Here is a 20575-nt window from a genome sequence, read left to right as displayed (position 1 = left end):
GGGGGCGGGGGGGGGGGGGGGGCGGGCCCGGGGGCTGGGGGGTGGGGGGGGGGGGGGGGGGGGGGGCTGAGGAGGAGGGGACTGCCCGCCTGGCTTCTCGGGACCACACCGGGACCCTTGCCCCGAGCCCGAGATGACCCAGGAGGGGGAAGGCGCCTCCCAGGAGGAGGCGGAAAGGTCCCAGGCTCCGCAGCGGGCGGGGGAGATGGGGCGCAGGTACCCAGGCCGCGAGAATGGGGCGGGGGTGGAGGGTGCGGTGATGGGGACAGGTTCCCTCCCCGTGGCCCCCCTCCCTCGCTCCCTCCCTCAGCTCATCCATCTCCAGAAGATTATATTTAAATATCTCTTTTGTGCAAGGCAGGAGCTGGGCTCGCCCCTAAGAGGCGGTTTCCATGGCAACAACAATTGCCAGCTTCCGTGTGGTGAATCAGCGTTGCCATGGCAACCCCATCCTCATCTGCCCAAGGTGCTGGGAGGAGGGAGGAGGTGAGGGCCAGCGGAGGCGGGGTGGGAGGGGTGGGGGCGAACAGGAGGCTGGAGCTCAGGTGCCCCTACTCCCCCCACCTCCCTTCACAACCTGTCTGCCCCCAGCCCAGAAACTGGTCCCATCTGGTTGAAATAATCTCCCCTCCTGCCTCCAGCTAGCTGGGTGTGGTACCCAGGTGGAGAGGGCTCGTGTGTGTGTGTGTGTGTGTGTGTACGTGGTGGGGGAAGGGAGACATGGTTTGGCCTTTCCCAGGTGGTCAGGGTCCCTCTGAAGATGTGGCTGGGTGGCAGGTATTGGGGACACTGGGAGGCCTCTCTGCTTCTGGGGCTCCCGAGGCTGAGTTCAAATTGAGGCAGCCCATATGAGCCAGGGAACAAACACTCAGAATGGGAGGGGTTCAGAGAGAGTAGGGAAGCTGGAGAGGGGGAGGGAGCTCAGGGAAAGAGGGTGCAGTGTGAGGGAGGGGCCTCTGATGGGGTGGGGAGGCTCAGAGCTGAGACAGGGTCCAAGACAAGGGGAAGGAGATTTGGGGGTTCATAGTTGGAGAGGGGTCTCTATTCATAGGAGTGGGTAGAAAGATCCTTAAATTTGACGTCTAGGAAGGCTGCTTAGTGCCTCAACTGGCCCACCATGACCTTGGACAAATAGTCTGGGCCTTGATGTTGACATCTGGAAGGCCCGGTGAAAATTGTGCCTGCCTCTGGAGCTTGCTGGGCACCTGCACAGAGAGTAGAAAGCTGACATCCATCAAGCACCTTCTCTGAATGGCCATGGGGATGGTCTGACCTGGGAGGGGGTCTAGGACTGGCACTCGTTCCAACCCCAGGCCAGGCGCAGAGCCACCAGGTACCTTCCATGGTGGTGTGCGTCAGCCACTTCTTTCTGGTCAATTCAGTTCGGCAAGCTTCTCGGATTCTCCCTGTCTGGTGTGGGGAGAGATGCCTGCTCTGAGAAAGCAAGACATAGACACTTCCTGCCCTGAGGCAGAGGGAGAAAGGAACCCAGAGGGGTGGAAGGATTGCCCGCATGGGGGCTTTTGAGCTGGGTTTTGAAGGATGAATAGTTCACCGGGAGACACAAGGCTTGGAGGAGGATTCTATTCTCAGACCAGTGGAGAAGCAAATGCCACCCCCTTCCCACATCCCTTGAGTTTATTCTCAAATGTCCACATTAGCTCACATCCATGGCTGGGTCAGTTTGGGGGTGGGGATTAGAGGAGGGTTTCTTCCATTAAACATCATCTTCAGGGGCGCCTGGGTGGCTCAGTTGGTTGAGCGACTGCCTTCGGCTCAGGTCATGATCCTGGAGTCCCGGGATCGAGTCCCGCATCGGGCTCCCTGCTCGGCGGGGAGTCTGCTTCTCTCTCTGACCTTCCCCCTCTCATGCTCTCTCTCTCTCATTCTCTCTCTCTCAAATAAATAAATTAAAAAAAAATCTTTAAAAAAACAAAAACAAAACATCATCTTCAGTGCCGGGGGTGGAGGACAGAAGTGTCCAGAGCAAGGAGCCCAGATTGAAAGCTGGTCCACGCAGGTATGACAGTCCTCCCACCCAAGGCTCAGAGAGCTGACTAAAAGTAGCTGCCTTGGTATTAGTCAGCTACTACTAAGGAACAAACCAACCCAACCATTTTATTTGTTGATTCTGTGGGTTAGTAAGCTCGGACTGGGCTCAGCTGGGCGGTTCTTCTGCTGGTCTCTCCTGGGGTCATTCATGCAGTGGCAGGCGGGGCTTGCTGGGATGAGCTGGGACAGGCCAACCTCATTCCCACATGCTGTTTGTCAGGGGGGCCTCTCAAGGCATGAGGTCTGTCCTCCTGTCCTGCCTGGGCGTGTCACCTGGCAATGTCAGGGTTCCAAAAGAGCAAGCTGCAAAGTCTCTTGAGGCCAGAGCTTGGAACTCCCACCACTTCCCTTCCACTACATTCCACTGGCCAGAGCAAGTCAGGAGGCCAAATCCAGATGCAGAAGTGTGGGGTATTAATAGGCTCCAGTTTTTGATGAAAGAAACTGCAAAGTCACATCACACACAGGGACTAGAGGGATTGGGCATCTTTGCAAAGAACCTACTACACTTGAGAAAGCAAGGAGGCTTCCTACAGCAAGAAATACTGTGACTGGGTTTTGAAGGCAAAGTAAGTTTTCCAGACTGCAATGAGTGAAGCCCCATCAGTGGAACCATGTGTCACTTGTTTGACTGATTTGCTGCTGGAAGTTGGTGGGATGCTGAGCCTTGGGGAGGTGGTCAGGGCGCCTGGCAGAGCTCAGGCGAAGCCCCCACCCCTGATGCCCCCACTGTCAGCCTTGACCTCCTCCTCCCCTCTCTCTCTCTACAGATGGCGCGGCCAATCCAGGTGAAGCCGGCGGACAGCGAAAGCCGCGGAGGTAGTTGTCATCTCTCCGTGGCCACCAGGCTGGGGGGTGGCAGAAGAATGGGGGACGGAGGGGAGTCCCCGATCAGAAGGCTGTAGCAGTCACCTCTCTGCTCACACACCTCATGGTGGTGGGAGAGGCAGAGTCCCCTGGCTAGGGTAGGGGCAGGAGAGCCGGGGGGGGCTGTGTCCCTTCTTCCACACCACAGTGCCACAGGCCCAGGAGTGGAGGAGTTGTGGGGGGGATTTGGCTAGGTCCAGCTGCTTGCCCCTAGAGCTTAAAATGCCCCACTCCCTGTAGGGTGCAATATTGGGGGTCTTCTGATGCAGAGGGGCTGGGATCCCTGAAGGGACCCCTCAGGGGGATTGCTTTCAGTGTGTGTGTGTGTGTGTGCGTACGCGCGCATGTTTGTGAGCATGCATACCTTGGCACACCTGTGTACAGATGTGTGTGAGCACGTGCACACGTGCATGTGTGTTTCTGTGGCTTATGCGGTGGGGCTGCCTGCTGGCCTGTGTGCATGTCTGCGTGCCTGGCCTGTGTGTGGGCGTGTGTGTGCGAGCCTGTGTGCTTGACTGTTCCAGGCTGGGCATGTGGGTATGCGGGCTGGAGGCCTGGCATCTGCATAGGTCTGGACCGTGTTGGGGATGTGACCATGGGGGTATGCTCGGCTGTCCCTAGTGGCATCCAAGCTAGCCATTCTTGGAGATTTTCCTACCCCCTCCCCATTTCAGGGGGCCTGGGGGCTGAGGGGGAGTAGCCAGCCTTGGGGGTGGTGTGTGGGGCAGGGCTGTTAGGACATCTGTGTATATGTAGGAGCCTGGTACAGCCCATCTGGGCTGGGACCTGTTTTCACACTCTCAAAACGGGCTGCTAGTGTAGGTCAGGGATTGGGATGGGGGTTGGGGGGTCCTGCATGTCTCTGTCTCTTCTCTTCTCTCTCTCACTCTTAATAATTCTTCCTCTTCTTCTTCTTCTCCTCCTCCTCCTTCTGTCTCTGTCTCTCTGTCTCACCTTCTCTTTCTCCATCTCACTCCATACCTTTCTCTCCCATCTTTTTCTCTCCTTCCGTGTCTCTGATTCTCTCTCTACTCTTTATGTGTCTCTCTTTGTCTCTTACTGTCTCTCTCTTTGACTGTCTCTGTCTCTCTGTTTCTCCCTGTCTCTCTCTCTCACATGTCTCTTTCCCTGACTCTCAGTCTCTCTGCTTCTGTGCCCCTCTCTTCCATCCCCATGAGTGACAGCTGCCAGAGAACAGGTTTCCATAGTAACCCAGCTCACCATCCCTGGGAGATGAAGCTGCCATGTTCCTGATTGCAAGGGAACAGCCCAGTTACCAGAGGGAGCAGGACTCTTGTGCCTCCAGCCAGGCCTCCACCCAGACCCCCACCCACCAGATGGGGGCTCCAGGCTTTGGGCACCTGGTCCTGTGCGCACACGTGCCCTCGCTCATTCAACAGACTTTGACTGCCTGGCCCCTCTTGAGGATGCAGGGGCCATCAGCGCTCACCCCCGACTGGGAAATCTAGATGGCAGACAGACAGACAGGGACCCAGGCCAGGCAAGGCAGTTCTTACGCTAGTACTATGTGTGAGTTCTCCGAGGGCGAGGAGAGAGACATCTTTGGCCGGAGGGTGGGAGCAGTGAAGCGGTGGCCCTGCGGGGTTGAAGGGAGGGCATTCCAGGAGAGGGGCACTGCGTGAGCAAAGGCTTGGAGATGAGCCGCGCACGGCACGTGGGAGGATGGAGAGGCCCAGAGCAGGGAAGCGCGTGGCTGTGTCCTCCCCCACGTACAGGCAGAGCAGGGGCCAGCAGTGCTCCCCCCACGCCCTGCTGCCTCCATTCTGTTGGAGGGACCGAGAAATTCCCGGAGGCCAGGACTCGGCTGAGGGGGTGTCTCCGCCCACAGGAGACCGGAAGCTGTTTGTGGGGATGCTGAATAAGCAGCAGTCGGAGGAGGACGTGCTGCGGCTGTTCCAGCCCTTTGGGGTCATCGACGAATGCACCGTGCTGCGCGGGCCTGACGGCAGCAGCAAAGGTGACCGGCCGGGGGCGGGACTGGCCCGGGGGCGGAGCCGGGCGCGTGGGGGGATGGGCCTAGTCTGGGCACTGGGGGGGCGGGGTTGGCCCCTGTGGGCGGGGCCGGGCACTTGAGACGGTGGGGGTTGGCTTCTGGGGCGGGGCGGGGCACGTGGGAGGAAGGGTTTGGCTTCTGGGGGCGGGGCCGGGCTCTTGAGAAGGTGGGGTTGGCATCTGGGACGGGGCGGGGCACGTGAGAAGGCAAGTCTGGCTCCTGGGGGAGGGGCCTGGCACGTGGGAGGGCGGGGTTGGCTTCTGGGGGCGGGGCCAGGCTCCTGAGAAGGTGGGGTTGGCTTCTGGGGCGGGCCGGGGCATGTGGACGGGCGGGTTTGGCTCTTGAGAAAGCCAGGTTGGCTTCGGGGTCGGGCGGGGCCTGTGGGAGGACGGCTTTGGCTCCTGGGGGCGGGGCCAGGCACGTGAGAAGGCAAGACTGGCTCCTGGGGGAGGGGCCTGGCACGTGGGAGGGCGGGGTTGGCTCTTGGGGCGGGGCCATGACCTTGAGAAGGCGGGACTAGCTTCTGGGGCGGGATAGGGTACGTGGGTGGGCGGGGTTTGGCTCCTGGGGGCGGGGCTGGGTACTTGAGAAGGCGGAGGTTGGCTCTTGGGGGGCGGGGCCGGTCACGTGGGAGGCTGGGGTTTGTTCCTGGGGGCGGGGGCTGGGTGGGCGGAGACTGTAGGGTCCCACCTGGTCCTGCCTGCGCGCCGCCTGTGCCCACCTGACTCTGTGGGACAGTTTCCTGTGGCCTGCCTGATCCTGGCTGAACATCTAGGAGAGACTTTAATGGTCCACGGCGACCTGTTTCCCTATCTGCCCACGTGACTGGTTGTGACTGCAGATGAGCATCACTCCACCTGCGGCTCTTAGTCTCTGACTTTCTGCCTGAGTGTCTAAATGATTATTTCTGTTTGGGTCTTCATGCGTCTGGTGGTCTTTGTCTGTCTACCTGATTCTACCTTTTTTGGGTTCATCTATCAGGCACCAACTCTTGCCCTGCCTGTCTCTGGCCCTCAAAACATTTTATCTTCTAGGACAGAATATATCCCATGGTCCCTATTTGCTTGGCTCTCCCTCTCTTTAAATTATTTTTATTTTTCATTTTTTTAATGTTTTTTAAAGTTTATTTATTTATCATCTCTACACCGAATGTGGGGCTCAAACTCACAACCCCAAGATCAAGAGTCACATGCTCTACCGATTGAGCCAGCCAGGCGCCCCTCTTTTTTTTAAATTGATTTTAATTGATATCAACACTTTAAAATTCGCCTTTTGAAAGTGTGCAGTGAAGTGCTTTATGTTCAAACAATTGTGCAACCATTGCCACTCTGTAATCCAGAACATTCCATCGCCCTACCCTACCCCCAGTCTTCCGTAGTACTCTGCCTGTCTGGAACTATGTCTAGTAGTCTCTCCTTATGATTGTGTGTCTGAATTCGCCTGTGTCTGGTGGTCCCTGGCTGCCTGATTTCTGATTTCTTCCTGTGTGACCAGCCAGCTGGGTCTGACCTGTCTGGTATGTATGTATGTATGTATGTATGTATGTATGTATGTATGTATATATTTATTTATTTTTTATCCCCATCTCTCCAACTCTGGTCACATGGGCCTATCTGTCTGCGTCTGAATGTATCTGTGCCTGAGTGTGCCCACAGGGCCGTATCTCAGCGCCTGTGTCTGAACGTTTGTCACCTTCTCTCTGCATATCTGATTACAACTCGATCTCACGGTGTCAGCGGCTGGCGGTGTTCTCTAAGCCTGTGCCCTTCACTAGTTCCAGCGAGCAGGACCTGCCCCGCCGACTGCACACCGCCTCTCGGTGTCTGTCGAACCATGCGAGCCACAAACAGCTGTGGAGCTGTGGCTTTCTGAGTGAAGGGGTGGCCACCTGGCTGACGTCATAGTCTGCGGCGACCGTGCGCTTGTCTTATTGCCTGATCCCTTATTGTCCAGCTGTCTGTCTGAACAAATTACTGGCTGTCTCTCTGTTCTGACTGTCTGACCAGCCATCCAGGGCTCCCAGTCCCCCCTCCTGTGGCCACAGAAAGACCCCGTCGCCCCTCACGCATTCTCCTTCTCTTGCGGCAGGCTGTGCCTTTGTGAAGTTCTCCTCCCACACCGAGGCCCAGGCGGCCATCCATGCCCTGCACGGCAGCCAGACCATGCCGGTGAGTAGGGCCCATCCCGGGCCATGGTGCTGGGCGTGCGGAAGGGGGGAGGGGACAGGGACGAAACCTCTCCCTACTGGTCCCTCCACCCCGTAGCCTCAGGCTGTTCATCAGCAAGGCACAGGTGGAGAGAGAGGTGCAGTCTCTGATGGTGGTGTGGGTACGTGTGCGCATGTGAGTGTGCGATTGTGCATGTGTGGAGCATATGAGTGTGTGGGCATGCATGGATGTGAGTGTGCACGGATGTCCTGCCGGTGTGTGGCGACATGTGTGTGTCTGTGTCTGTGTGTGTTTAAGAGAGAATATGTAAGTGAGCGCGTGTGGGTGTGGTTGTCAGTAGGTGATCGGTAATGTGCACAGGAGGTGTGTGTGTGTGAGAATATGTACGGGTGTGTGTGTGCTGAATGGGTGTGTGTGAGTGGATTGTGCGGTATGCATGTAGGTGTGTGCGCATGTGTGTTTATACATGTGTGTGCTGAGCGCGTGTGTCTGTGGGTCTGTCTGGCTGATGTGGGGGGAACAAGCATGTTGTGCATCTGTGGGTATATGTGAGGGCAAGGGTGTGAGTGTGTGTGGAGGGGTGAGTATGTGTGGGAATGTGCGTATATGTGACTGCATGTGCACATGCGTGATTGTGTGCCTCTGACTGTATTGTGCGAATACATGTGTACAACTATATGTGATATGCATGGCGAGTGTAAATGTCTGTGAGTGTGTGTTTGTGTGGGTGGTGTTTGTGTGTGTGCAGATGTGCGTGAGCGTGCATAGTGAGTCTGCATGTGGATGTGAGTGTGAGCATGCATACTGTGTGTACGTGTGTGAGTGTATGAGCATGTGGGGTGTGTGTGTGAGCGAGTCTGGTGAGTGTGTGTGTGACTGTGTATGAACGTTTGTGTGCCTAAATGTGCATGTGTGTGAACATGTATAAGAGTATGTGTGCATGTGTGTGTGAGCGTACAAGCGGGTGTCCTAGAGGGGCGGGGCCTGAGGGGTGGTTTGGCTTTGTGGAGGCCAGCAGGGGAACATGGGGCGTGAGGTATGACAACAAGGATGGGGGTGGGGGCGTGTAGCCCCAGAGGAGCAGGGGGGATGGCTGGAGGGGCTGCAGCTGATGGCCGAGGAGCACGGGATTCCTAGGGCAATGAGGAGCCATGGAAGGTTTTGACAGGGCAGGGAAGGGGCCAGGTCAGTTGGAAATGTCCCCTGCGCCAGAGTGGGGATGGGCAGGGGGCAGGCTTGGAGCGGTGAGAGGCTGGGGAGGACCAGCCAGGCACTGGGAGTAGCCCTGCCCTCTAGAAGGAGTTGCTAGGAGCCACGTCGCTGTACATAAGTGTCCGAATCTGCCACAGGGAAGACAGGCCTTAGAGAACCAACTCTCCTCTCAGCTGTTCTCAAAAAGGGGTGTGAGGAGCAGGGCAGCCTCAGAGCCTCCTGTCCCTTGCACTCTGGGCTCTGGGGCCTCAGTTTTAGTCCCTGGAGTGGCAGGATTCGGCTCACCATGAGGTCAGGTTTTCTCATGCACACAGCTGACCAGTGATGGGGCGCATCAGGGAGTGAGCTCTCCAGCAAAGGGGGCATGTCCCCTCTCTGATGGTTGGAGTCTCAGCCGTTCTCAGGTGTGAGTGACAGTTATAGGGTCCTCCACTTGGGTCCCCGTTGGTTCTCCCCGCCAGTTGGACTCTCCATTTTTGAGAGTGTGGCTGATAGTCAGGGTCCTCTACTGTGCCCCAGACGCGACCCCCTGGGCCCGGACGCCCCACCTGTGCCCACAGGCGGCTGCACAGTCAAGTGCGAGACCCAGGATGCTAATCTGTGAGCTGTTCTCGCTGTGACGTGCATGTCCTGCAGCTATGGGCGCACAGGCAGGACCGGCAGCTGCTGACATCTACGGTGCTCCCCACCGAGGGCCAGAGCTGGCGCGGTTCCAGGAACTCCAAAGTCCTGGCTACCTCCTTCCTTTCCCTCCTTGCTTGCCACTGCCACTGTAGGGTGCCTCCTCCAGCCTGGTGGTCAAGTTTGCCGACACCGACAAGGAGCGAACACTGCGGCGCATGCAGCAGATGGTGGGCCAGCTGGGCATCCTGACACCATCCCTCACCCTGCCCTTCAGCCCCTACAGTGCCTACGCCCAGGCTGTGAGTGACCCCAGCAGTTACACTTCTGTCTCCAGCGGGGCTCCCAACACCACTCTGGGGGTCCCGCTCAGTCTCTCTCTCCATCCATGCTCTGTTGGGGGTTCTGCCTCTCTGCTCATCTTCTGTATCTTGCCCAATCTCTCTGACTCACGGTCCTATCCTGGTCATGGTTGAGTCCCCAAATCCAGGCTGATTCCTGAACCCCCACCCCCAGCTGAGCCCCCAACCATGAACTGAGCCCCAGGCACAAGTTGAACCCTAACTCTGGACTGACACGACCCCATGCTTAGCCCCTGAATCTAGGCTGGGTCTCAAACCCAAAAGGAGCCTCTAAATCGAGACTCCAAACTGAGACCCAACCCTGGCTGAGTTCAATGTTGGCTGATCCCTGATCCCAAACCAAGTCCAAATTCCTGCCTTAGCCCTCATCTCAAGCCTGAGTCCCGATCCTAGACTGAGCCTTGATCCCATGCTGAGCCCCAATTTCTAACTGAGCCCTGACCCCAGCCTGAGCCAAGATAGCCAGTCTGACCCCCTCCCCTCCCAAGTTACTTGAGGACCAGGCCTCCTCCCATGAGTCATGACCTCAGGGTAGCTGTCACCCCTATTGTGCACGCTGACTCCCTTTCCACCCCCAGCTCATGCAGCAGCAGACAACGGTCCTGTCCACGTCGGGCAGCTACCTGAGCCCTGGCGTGGCCTTCTCACCCTGTCACATCCAGCAGATTGGCGCCGTCAGCCTTAACGGGCTGCCTGCCACGCCCATCGCCCCTGCCTCTGGTGAGAGTCCGCCAGGGGCCTAAGGATGGGTGGGCAGGGCAGGGCAGGGCCAGGGCCAGGCTCAGGCTCCCCATGGTGCTCCTCCATTCTGCAGGACTGCACTCACCCCCCCTGCTTGGCACCACTGCCGTGCCCGGACTTGTGGCTCCCATCACCAATGGCTTCGCAGGTGTCGTGCCCTTCCCTGGGGGGCACCCCGCCCTAGAGACTGTGTATGCCAATGGCCTTGTGCCCTACCCAGGTAACTGGAGTGGTCCCCTGGGATCTGGGGAGGGGGTAGGGAGGGTGTCTCTGGGGCAAGCATGAGTCCCTATGCCATGGTCCCTGGGAAACAGAGGGAGTCTCAACTGAACAGACGTGAGCTGTGGGCACAGAGAAAGGGCTGTAGCAGGGTGGTTAAAACATGGGAACTTTATATCCAGACATTTCTGGGTTCAAATTCCAGTTCGGTGGTCCCGGATGGTCTCTGTGAGTCTCTGGGCCTCAGTTTCTTCACCTGGGAAATAGGGCAGATGACATCAGTCATCTCAGGAGGTTGCACTGACAATGAAATTAGCGTGTCAAATGCTTAACACATCGCCTGTACCAAGAACAGCACCATCAATCTTAATTATTAATCGTCACTATTTAGGAAGACATCAGTACCCATATTCATTCATGCATCCATCCATTCAGTATTAGCCATGCACCGAATTAGGCTGGGCCCTACCTTTGGGAAGCAGAGGTCCCACCTTTCCTGACCCTACACCACAGTCCCCAGGCAAGCCTCCTCCGACACCTTGCTTAGGTGAAGTCATCTGCATTTCCACCATCGAGGAGAATTTATTTTTATTTTGAAATGATTGGAACTCACGGGGAGTTTCAAAAATAGTACGGAGAGGTCCCGGTCCCTCCAACCCAGCCCCCCCACCCCCATGCTAACAGCTTACATAACCCGAGCACATTGTCGAAACCAGGAAGCTAACATTGGTACAATACAATGAACTCAACAGGAGTTGGACACCTTATTCAGACTGCACCACTTTCTGTGTGCACTCGTGTGTGTGTGTGTGGGGGGGGGTCTGTGCTATGTTATCACAGGTATAGTAGATTTGTGTAACCACCACCAAAATCAAGACACAGAACTGCTCCATCTCCATGGGGTGATTCGTTCATGTGACCCCTTTATGGTAACCCTCCCACACACACACACTCATCCTCTAGTAACCTCTCTCCATTCGAGCAGAATCTTTTGGCTGAAATTTCCCCCTGATGCACCAGCTCTAGTGGTCTGGACAACCTCTCCCCTCCCCTTACCTACTCCCCTGGGAGCCATTGGGAGGTCACAGCCACATGGGGATTCCACGGGGTGTCTGATGAGTGAGGCTTGGAGTGGGAGAGAGGGAAACGGATGGGGGTGGAGGTTGATCAGGAGCAGAGGCCTGAAGTCCTGGAGAATCCAGAGAATAAAGGGGAAGAGCGAGGGGGTCCGGATGGGGACAGAGAGATGGGGGTGATAGTTAAGCCTCTCTGGAGTCCTGTTCGACTTCTGCCATTTCCTATCTGAGTGGCCCTGTGCCAGTTGCTTCACCTCTCTGAACCTCAGTTTTCCTGCCCGTAAATTGGGGACCATACCTGTAAAAAGTTTATGCAGAGGTGAAGCTGGGGCAGATGTTTGTTGCTCTCCTTCTGGGTCCTAAGTATCGGGGGTGGATGGAAGATCTGCTGCCCCCGTCCCACTCAGCCCCTCCGTCTGCCCCGCAGCTCAGAGCCCGACCGTAGCCGAGACCCTCCATCCCGCCTTCTCCGGAGTCCAGCAGTACACAGGTACGGGGGCAGTCAGGCCCAGTCTCGGGCGTGGCCCCGCCCCCTTGGCCCCGGCTTTCTTCCTGTCTAGCCCCTCCCCCTTAGCCACAACCCGCTTCTGGCCCCGCCTCTCAAGGGCCGCCCTTTCGTTTGGCCTTCCCTCTTGCACCTAGCCACGCCTCCTACTCCTGGCCCTGGCCCAATCCCAGGTTTTGGCCACACCCCTCCCCGCCCCTTGCGGCGTCTGGTCCCGCCCCTCATATCCTGCCCCGCCCTCAGCCATGGCCCTGCCCCTCAAGCTCTGGCCCCACCCACCCTGATCTTGTGTGGCCTTGGCCCCTCCTTCAGGCCCGCCCTTGGTTGTGGCCACGCCCCCTCCTGATGCCAGGCATTGACCCCACCCCCTCACGGCTCTGCCCCACTCTTCCCGGTGCCTTGGCCCCTTCCCTAGGCCCGCCCCCCGCCGCGGGCACGCCCCGCCTCCCTCCCAAGACCGCCGTGGCCCCGCCCCCGCCCGCCCCGGGCCGCCCACCGGCCTCACACCCGCCTCCGCCCTGTGTCTCGCTCCCGGTCTCCGCAGCCATGTACCCCACCGCGGCCATCACGCCCATCGCGCACAGCGTCCCCCAGCCGCCGCCCCTCCTGCAGCAGCAGCAGCGAGAAGGTGAGGGGGCCGCGACCTCCCCCGGGCGCAAGCCCCGCCCTCTGACCGCCCCCTCCACCTCCAGAACCCCTGTCCTGGCCTGGCGCGCGGCCTCGGGGAACCGCGGCTAAGAGCGCGGCCGGCCGGTTGGCCGGACAGACCAGGGTTCGAGTTCTGACGCGGCCCCTGGGTGTTCTGGGGGAACTGAATCACCCTCTCTGAGCCTCGGCTCCCTCCTCTGGAAAGTGGGAACCGTAGGACTAGCGGTGACCCCACCACCCCCAGCCGCCCTCTCCAGGACTGGACGATTCTCTGAATTTTTGGAAAGGACGCTCGTCTTGAGGTCGGGCGGGGGGCGGTACGAGGTATCTCGGGGAAACTGAGGCCTCGCCAGTAAAGTGGAAAGAGGGAGGAGTTAGATCCTGGAGTCCGACAGCCGGGATTCAGATCCACCCAGTTCTGACTGTGACATCATAAGGAAAGCTTCACTTCACTGCCCTGTGCCTCAGTTTCCTCTTCTGCAACAGGAGCGACCATCTGGGTCAAGAGGCCTTACTAGGAAGGAGGCAGGGCCGTTCCTGACACACAGTGCAGCTCAGCACCCAGGAAGGCCCTTTCCCTTGTCCATCCAGCTAGTGGGGGTGGGGGAGAGGTGACCAACTCGCCCCATGGCCAGGGGAGCTCCGCAGTTGGCCTGGCCTGCAGACCGAGTTCTTTGGGACTCTGCCCCACTTCTCCCTTGCCCTTGGCCCTTGGAAGGGGGCACTGCCAGGATACAGGAGCTGAGCTTTGGAGGCGAGCCCTAGGCCGAGGGGTCCCCAGCTCTGCCAACCAGCTGCTACCCCGTTCTCCATCAGATTTTATATCTCCAGGGGGCTCTGTGGTTAAAGTCACAGACAGAACAGGCATGAGGACTTGGCAGCTCCAATGTGACTTTCAGTGACCTCCCAGGACCCCCGGGACCCCCCACCCAGGGCGGGCCAGTGCAAGCTTCAGAGAGGGCCCAGCTGCCTCGGGTCACTGTTTTGTGGATGGCTCGGACCTGGGTGTCTCCCTCCCCGGTCTCTGCTCCACCTTCCCTCCACCTGGGCTGAGGGGGTAAAAGCTAGTGCAGAGGCGGTCAGCACTGCTGTAACTCACGACCAGCGCTCTGGAGAGTGCCCACAGCATGCAGAACAATCTGCAAGACTCCTGCTTGCACCATTCCAAACCTCTGTCCGTGACATGTCAAAGCAAAACTAAAGATGGAGCCCTAATAAAAATGGTAGCACAGTGTTATGCACGTGAGCAGGTTAAAAAAATGCGCTCGGTGTGGCATTTTATCCTGGCAAAGAGCTCAGGTTTGCACGTGGAGGTGGCATTGGTGGGAAGGGTTGCAGCCGCGGGCTGCTGCGAAGTGGCGGAAAGAGGCTTGTCTGAAGTCAGGCGGGGTGTCGTAACCCCGGGCGGATGGGGATGCGTGTGGCTCACGACACACCTGGGGAGGTGAGGGAGTGGTAGGCGTTCCCGCTGTGTGTTCTCCTGAGGTCCGACTCAGCTGGGTGCGGCCTTCTGCATCCACCCCGTGTTTCCTGGAGGTGAGGTAGCGCACAAGCACACCTAACATTTGTGTTGCGGTCAAGACTGCGCGGTCCGAATCAACCACGATGGTCGCCTTGGGACACACTTGCATTTTAAAAACAAGCGTTCGTAGAGCTGTGGACCTAATCAGGAAGGTGAGGGTTGGATGTCAGTGGGACACTGGACAAAATCCAGTCTTGGATTTTGTATTTCCTGGGGTGGAGAATACTCATTTCGAGGCCGAAGGGGATTCTTGGTGGTTGGGGGGGTTCCCCGCGTTTTGTGGAGGCATGGGAGAAGGTCATCTGTTGGTTTGGGCTTAGGGGCAGGTTTGGAGACTGTTCATGGCTTCAGATAAGAAGGTTTTTAAATTTGATTGTTATTTATAGATTTTGGGGATTATTTGGGGAGGGGATGGTTTTGAGAGTTAGCTGTGCTTTTAAAAAAGTATTTCTGGTTGGTATAGTATATCATTTTAAAATTCCCAGGTGAGGGCGGGGATCGCCTGGCTGGCTCAGTCAGTAGAGGACATGACCCTCGATCTCAGGGTCGTGAGTTGGAGTGCCACGTTGGGCATGGACCTTACTTAAAAATAAGTAAAAATATAATAAAATTACCAGGGGGTTTGGGGGCTAGATAATTTTTTTTTGTCTTACTTGATTTTATTTTTATGTCATGTGGGTTTTGAAAATTATTCAAGGTTTGGAGGATTATCCATGGTTTTGAAAACTAGATATTTGGGGTTTGGGACCAGGGAATGACTTGTCTTACTTTATTCTGTGATCATCGGACTTGTAAAACATGAACATTTTATTTTAAAACCAGTCTTAGATTTACAGAATTAGTGCAAAGATAGAGCAGAGCGTCCGCATACCCCACATACAATTCATCTGATGTCGTAAATGGTCTGGAGTTTCCGGTGTAGGGATTTTTCAGGGGTTTCCGGTTGTCTGGGATTTGGGGATTATCCAGGTTCTGGCATTGAGGGATTTATCTCAGTTTTGCGGGGAGGGACCATCTGAATTTTGTAAATTATCTGGGACCTGAGGATCATCAGAGGTTCTGTGTACCTGAGTGTGGGATTAGACAGGCGAGGGTAAGCGCGCCCTGCCTCCCTTCCCCGCCTTTCCACGCCCCTGCTTCCTGGTGTCACGGACACCCTCCCCCAACAGCTGGAGATGCCAGAGGTGGGCTCCAGTCCCGCGCCCCTCCCCCGGGGGGGTCCGCCTCCTCTCCTTGGGGGCTTTATGTCTTTCTCTCCCCCACCTGCAGGTCCCGAAGGCTGTAACCTGTTTATCTACCACCTCCCCCAGGAGTTTGGAGACACGGAGCTGACGCAGATGTTCCTGCCCTTCGGCAATATCATCTCCTCCAAGGTGTTTATGGATCGGGCCACCAACCAGAGCAAATGTTTTGGTGAGTACCTGGAGTACCTGCTGCAGGCACCCCTTCCTGCTTGCCAGCCCCGTCCCCGACTCCGCCCGCCAAGGAACAGGGGTGTGGGAGGGTGTGGTCAGCCGTGAGACAGGTGTGGTCCAAAGAATAACATTTAGACGTTAGGATGAGCACTTATTAAGCACCTACTGTGTGCCAGGCACCATGCTGGGTGCTGGTACAGAGCAGTGAAGGAAGCCAACAAAATTCCTGCCTTCCAAAGCTCGCAGTCTTGCTGCACTGCCCAACAGAATTTTCTCCACCCGCGGAGATGTTCTCTGCCATCTGAGCCATCAGCCACACGTGGCCGCCAGGCACCTCAAGTGTGGCAGTTCAACCACAGAACCGAAGGTGTAGTTTTCACGAATCTAAATATAAATTACCACCTGTGGCCAGCGACCAGGGAGTCAAAAAGCACAGGTTTACGGGTAGGAGGTGAGAATAAACAAGGCAGGACATAGGCCAGGGGGTTATAAATGGCATGAAGAACACCATCACCATCTACTCCTAAGGACATAGAAGCTGGTATGCAGGAGGTGATGTTTCATCTGAGACCCAAATAATGAGATTTCCCAGCCCCAGGACGTCGGGGTACAGGGTTCCGGGCAGAGGGAGCATCACATGCAAAGGTCCTGGGGCAGAACTAGGCCTGGTGCGTTGGAGGGCCAGCCAGGAGGCCCATGTGGCTGGAGCAGAGCGAGTGAGGGGGAGAGAGGGAGGAGGGGAGGGCAGGGAAGGGACAGGGCAGGGAGGGGACGGGGCAGGTCATGCGGGGCCTTGGACACCTCCAAGTCCACACAGCAGCAAAGAGGCAGAACCTAGACTAGAACCAGTCTGTTTGACTCTAAAATGTGGACTCTTAATCCCACCCTGTTGTATTCAAAAGGCCAACCGTTGCCTATTTAGTAAGCACCTCCTGTATACACTCAATATCCAACCATGAAATACAAGAATTTAGTGAGGGAGGACGAGAGGCACAGAGTGGTCAAATAGCACACTTGAGGTCACACCAATAAGGGTCCCTGCCCGTGCCCAGGCCCCTCCTCAGCATCCTGCTTGCAGGACAAAGAAGGCAATGCATGGAGGACAACCCTCAATACCTCTCAACAGTGAGGAGTCCTATGCCTTCTCTGAGCCTCAGTTTCCTGATCAGTACGGTGGGGGGCAGGTGTTAGGGGAGATGCTAGATGTAAAGATGTCCCCCCCCCAGTTCCACATTCCCCCATAGCTCCCCAGTGGGCCCTTGCAAGACCGTTCAACCCTGCCCCGCCATCTCTCCACCTGACCCTCCACCCGGCCTCTCACACAGAGCTCAGGGATCCCCGCCTCAAATGCTTGTGCATGCAGTCCCTTGCCCCAGAGGGCCCCTGACCCCTGTGGCCTCCACACCATCCCGGGAAGCCTGTGAAGACCAAGAAGTGAGGGGCAGGAGTAGGGCAGGGTGGCCTGGGGTGGCAGGTGGAGGGACTGGGGCTGATGGAAGCTTGAGGAGCACCAGGCTGTTTCTGATTGCCTGGTGGGAGGGGGGGAGATGGGGGTAGGGAGACAGAGAGAGACAAAGAGAGACAGAGGTAGAGAAAGAGAGATAAAAGGCAGAGAGAGGAAGAGGACAAGAAGGACAGAGAGAAGAGACACAAGGACACTCACACAGAGACAGAGAGTCCGATTCACAGTCAAGATCCCAGATGGATAGCAGTTAGCATCCAGGGTCTGGAAGGAGGCAGGCAGCCAGGATGGGGAGGGAGGGAGAATGTGGCCCTCCCAGGACCCCCAGAGGCCTCACCTGTCCCCTCCACCTGTGGGAAGTCTCAGCAGAGCAGACCCCAGGTAAGGAGCAAGCACCCCGTCCCCAGAGGCATGCAAGTCCAGAGGGTGTCAGAACCAGGCCCCGGGCTGCTGTGTGTGCTCTGGCGCGCCCTCCTAACTCCCTGGGCCCATCTGCCCCTGCGAGCGCACACCCCCCGCCCCCAGGACCCCGCGAGCCGGGAAGCCGGGGCCGCAGCACTGGAGGACGCGGAGGACGCCCACGTTGCCCACCATCGCGGGTCCACCCCGGTCTCCGCAGGCTTCGTGAGCTTTGACAACCCGGCCAGCGCGCAGACGGCCATCCAGGCCATGAACGGCTTTCAGATCGGCATGAAGAGGCTCAAAGTGCAGCTGAAGCGGCCCAAAGACCCGGGACACCCCTACTGACCGCGCCCACAGCCGCCCGGAGGCTGCGGGCCTGGCCCAGGTGAGCCGCCAGGCGGCCCCACCCACACCCCACCCCCACCCCGTCTTGGCCAAACACCCTCTCATTCTCCAAACCCTCCCCAGCCCCGGGGGATGCTGCTGGAGGCCACGAGGAGCCCCCAGGTTGGGTTGGTGAGGACAGAGCTAGACTAGAGTCACCCCCCATTCCCCTTTCGGTCAGGGCTGGGACAGAGGGTGTAACCAGGGTCCAGGGGTGGTTGGGGAATCCTTCCAGAAGAAGGCTTTGAAGGATGAATAGAAGTTCTCCTGAGAGGCCAGGTTTGGTCTGGGGTGGGGTGGGCTGTGGGGAGGGGCTTCTGTCCTGTCCTATGAATCTCACAGCTGGGCCCCTGTCATAGCTCCTTATTTGGTGTAATTCATGCTCAGTGGACTGGTGAGAAAGCGGAATGTTTGCCCTGCTCACCAGCATGCCCCCCCCCAAAAAAGATACCCCCAAACACATCCCCAAGAGTGTATTTTGCCATCAGAGAGAACAACTTTATCGACAACTAAACACCTTCTTCGGGGAATGAACAGTGAGCCTAAGGGGCCAGTGGGGAAACGTAACTGACCGCAAACCTTGACGAGCCTCATCTGTGGAATGGGTTCGTGAAAGTCGCCTCCCGAGAAGCAGCAGGGAGGATCCGCTTGGGGATGCGGTGTTTTCCCAGCCGAGCCCAGGACCCACCACCTGGAAAGCTCTTGATCATTTGTTTTTTCTTTTTTCAATCACGAGCGCCGTCGTCATCAAAGCGCTGCGCCTGGGGTCTGGTGCGAAGTAGGTGCTCAGTTAGGGGCTGCTCATGCTTTTCAGACCCTGTCAAATCAGCACCCACAGATTAGCGGGTATTCAGTCGCGGGATCAGGCAACTAACAGACGCCCCGTGCACCTGAACACTCTGGGACAGCAAATCCTTACTGAGCACCTACTATGCGCTAGGCTCTGTTTCCAGCACTTGGGGACACAGCTGTGAATGACCAGAAACGGGGCGGGGGTTCGGGGGAGAGCTGCCTCTGTGGAGCTTCAGTGGCAGGGAGCGGGGGAGGGGAGACAAGAATAAACAACTCTTGGCCCCAGGTTGTGGGAGGAAATGGGCTCAGCAACCCAAAGTCCCTTCCCAGGCAGTTTGTTGGCCTCCGAATCTGGAAATGGACTCTCTCTGAAAAGATAGGGGCCCTTGGGTTCCCAGAACCCAGCCTGGCCAGGGCAGGGGGTATGGGTGGGAGGCGATGTCGTAGGCCAGCAGGCCCCGCATCACCGCACCCTAACGCCCCTCCCTTCTCCGCCAGGTGAGGGGCCTTCCCACCCCAGGAGGGCCTCCCGCTTCCAACCGATCCCGGACTTTTCCGTAAATTACAACCGAGTTTGGACACCAGCCCTCCCTCTCCTCTCCCGTCTCCCTTGCCCCCCCATCCCCTAATGTGAAACACTACTGAAGGCCACGTGGAGCGGGGAGGGGGCTTCGTGGTCTGCCGCAGCGCTGGGGGGAGGGGGCTCCTGAGTTGGGGGCCAAGGGGTTCACCGCCCCCCTCCTTGGTGGCTCCCCAAACTAAATCACAACTTTTCCTATATATATATATGCATATATATATAGAGCTATAGACAGTATATATATTTTTTGAGTATAGATCATGGGACCAAACTTTTCCGACTTCCTTCCATCCAAGAGAAGGTGACCCTGGCCCGGTCACTCAGCAGGGACATAAGAAGGGCTGAGGATGACCGGGCAGCCCAGTGTCTCCCCATCTCCCGCTGTCATGTCAGACCAGGGCACCGAGAAGCACTGGGAATCATCAGCCAACGCGATATACCTCCAGGACTTTGGGCCCCTGCCGCCGACGGCTCTCGCAGGCCTTTGGGCTCAGCCAGCTCGAGTGTCCCTGGTCTTAGCTGCAGCTTCTGGAACCCCTACCCCCTCCCTCGCCCCAGGGCCCTGCCTTCCCCCATGTAGGCACAAAAGAGACCCCCCCGCCTCCCCCCGTCATAGCCTTACTCATGTGACCAATAGCCCTTAGCTTTCCGTCAGGGGCAGACAGGGTCGGGGGAGCCCCCGCCCCTCGTGCCCACTCCCAAGGGCAGGCAGCCACCCTCCCTGCCTTCGGATCACCAGCCTGGAGTTCACGATCTCATGACCAAGATTGCCAAGCGCGTTGGACAAGCCAACCTGCACTGGCCCAGCACCCCTTTACCAGAGATACCTCTACAAATAATTTTTTTTTTTAAATTTTGGTCTTTCTGAGCAGATACAAAGAAGAAAAGAGAACAAAATGGGGAAAAAAATCAGACGACAGTGGATTTTTGTTTCCTAGTCGGGGCGGGGAGGGAGGTCTTGCGGGGGCATCTCTGTATAGCTACTCAAACCGTGAAAACCCACTTTGAAGCACAGAGTCAAGTTCGTTGGACGTCAGTAGGGCCTCTTGCCAAGTGAGGCACCAGAGAACTTAATAAGCTCAAGAAAAAAAAAATTTGTAAAGAAAAAAAACAGCATTCCCTTTTGTTTCTACCAAAATGTGTTGACTGACCCAGAAAAAAAAATACAAAAAAAACCCAAAAAAAAAAAAAATAACAAAAAAAAAAAAAAGGAAAAGAAAAAAAAAATCTTATGACCAACTTGTTTCGATATTCCAGAGTTTGATAATTGTTCCGAGACACTCTAGCGTGCCTGTGTCCCGTGCGTCTGCGTGTGCAAGCGCGTGCCCAGGGGCCACGAGGGGGCCTCGTCCGCGTCCCCGGCACCTGCCAAGCCCCCGCCAGGCCTGCTTGGGAGTGCGTGGTGGTGCGCAGTGGTGTGTGTCCTTCTGGTCCATGTTTACCGGCTGTAAATACCATTTTTATACTCCACATCGAAGACCTACGTGATTTGTACGATGTACTTTATTTCTGCTACGAGTAATTTCATGAAGT

The 20575-nt window shown here is 57.2% G+C and overlaps 1 protein-coding gene across 1 annotated transcript in view; it reads left to right on the top strand.

Moving 5' to 3' along the window:
* Positions 1–20142, top strand: part of CELF5 (CUGBP Elav-like family member 5) — a 49345-nt gene extending 29203 nt beyond the window's left edge. The window contains exons 3-13 of the mRNA XM_044918567.1: positions 2823–2874; positions 4769–4897; positions 7022–7101; positions 9090–9236; positions 9875–10016; positions 10111–10257; positions 11760–11822; positions 12382–12465; positions 15277–15420; positions 17504–17671; positions 19300–20142. Of these exons, the coding sequence (XP_044774502.1) occupies positions 2823–2874; positions 4769–4897; positions 7022–7101; positions 9090–9236; positions 9875–10016; positions 10111–10257; positions 11760–11822; positions 12382–12465; positions 15277–15420; positions 17504–17631 (1116 nt within the window). The 3' untranslated portion in view covers positions 17632–17671; positions 19300–20142. The remainder of the gene's footprint in view (positions 1–2822; positions 2875–4768; positions 4898–7021; positions 7102–9089; positions 9237–9874; positions 10017–10110; positions 10258–11759; positions 11823–12381; positions 12466–15276; positions 15421–17503; positions 17672–19299) is intronic.
* The last annotated feature ends 433 nt before the right edge of the window (positions 20143–20575 follow it).

The sequence above is a fragment of the Neomonachus schauinslandi genome, chromosome 1 (genome assembly GCF_002201575.2).
Source record: "Neomonachus schauinslandi chromosome 1, ASM220157v2, whole genome shotgun sequence".
In the NCBI taxonomy this organism is placed as follows: domain Eukaryota; kingdom Metazoa; phylum Chordata; class Mammalia; order Carnivora; family Phocidae; genus Neomonachus; species Neomonachus schauinslandi.
The sequence above is the reverse complement of the archived record's forward strand: the minus strand, read 5'-3'. Positions and strand labels throughout refer to the sequence as shown.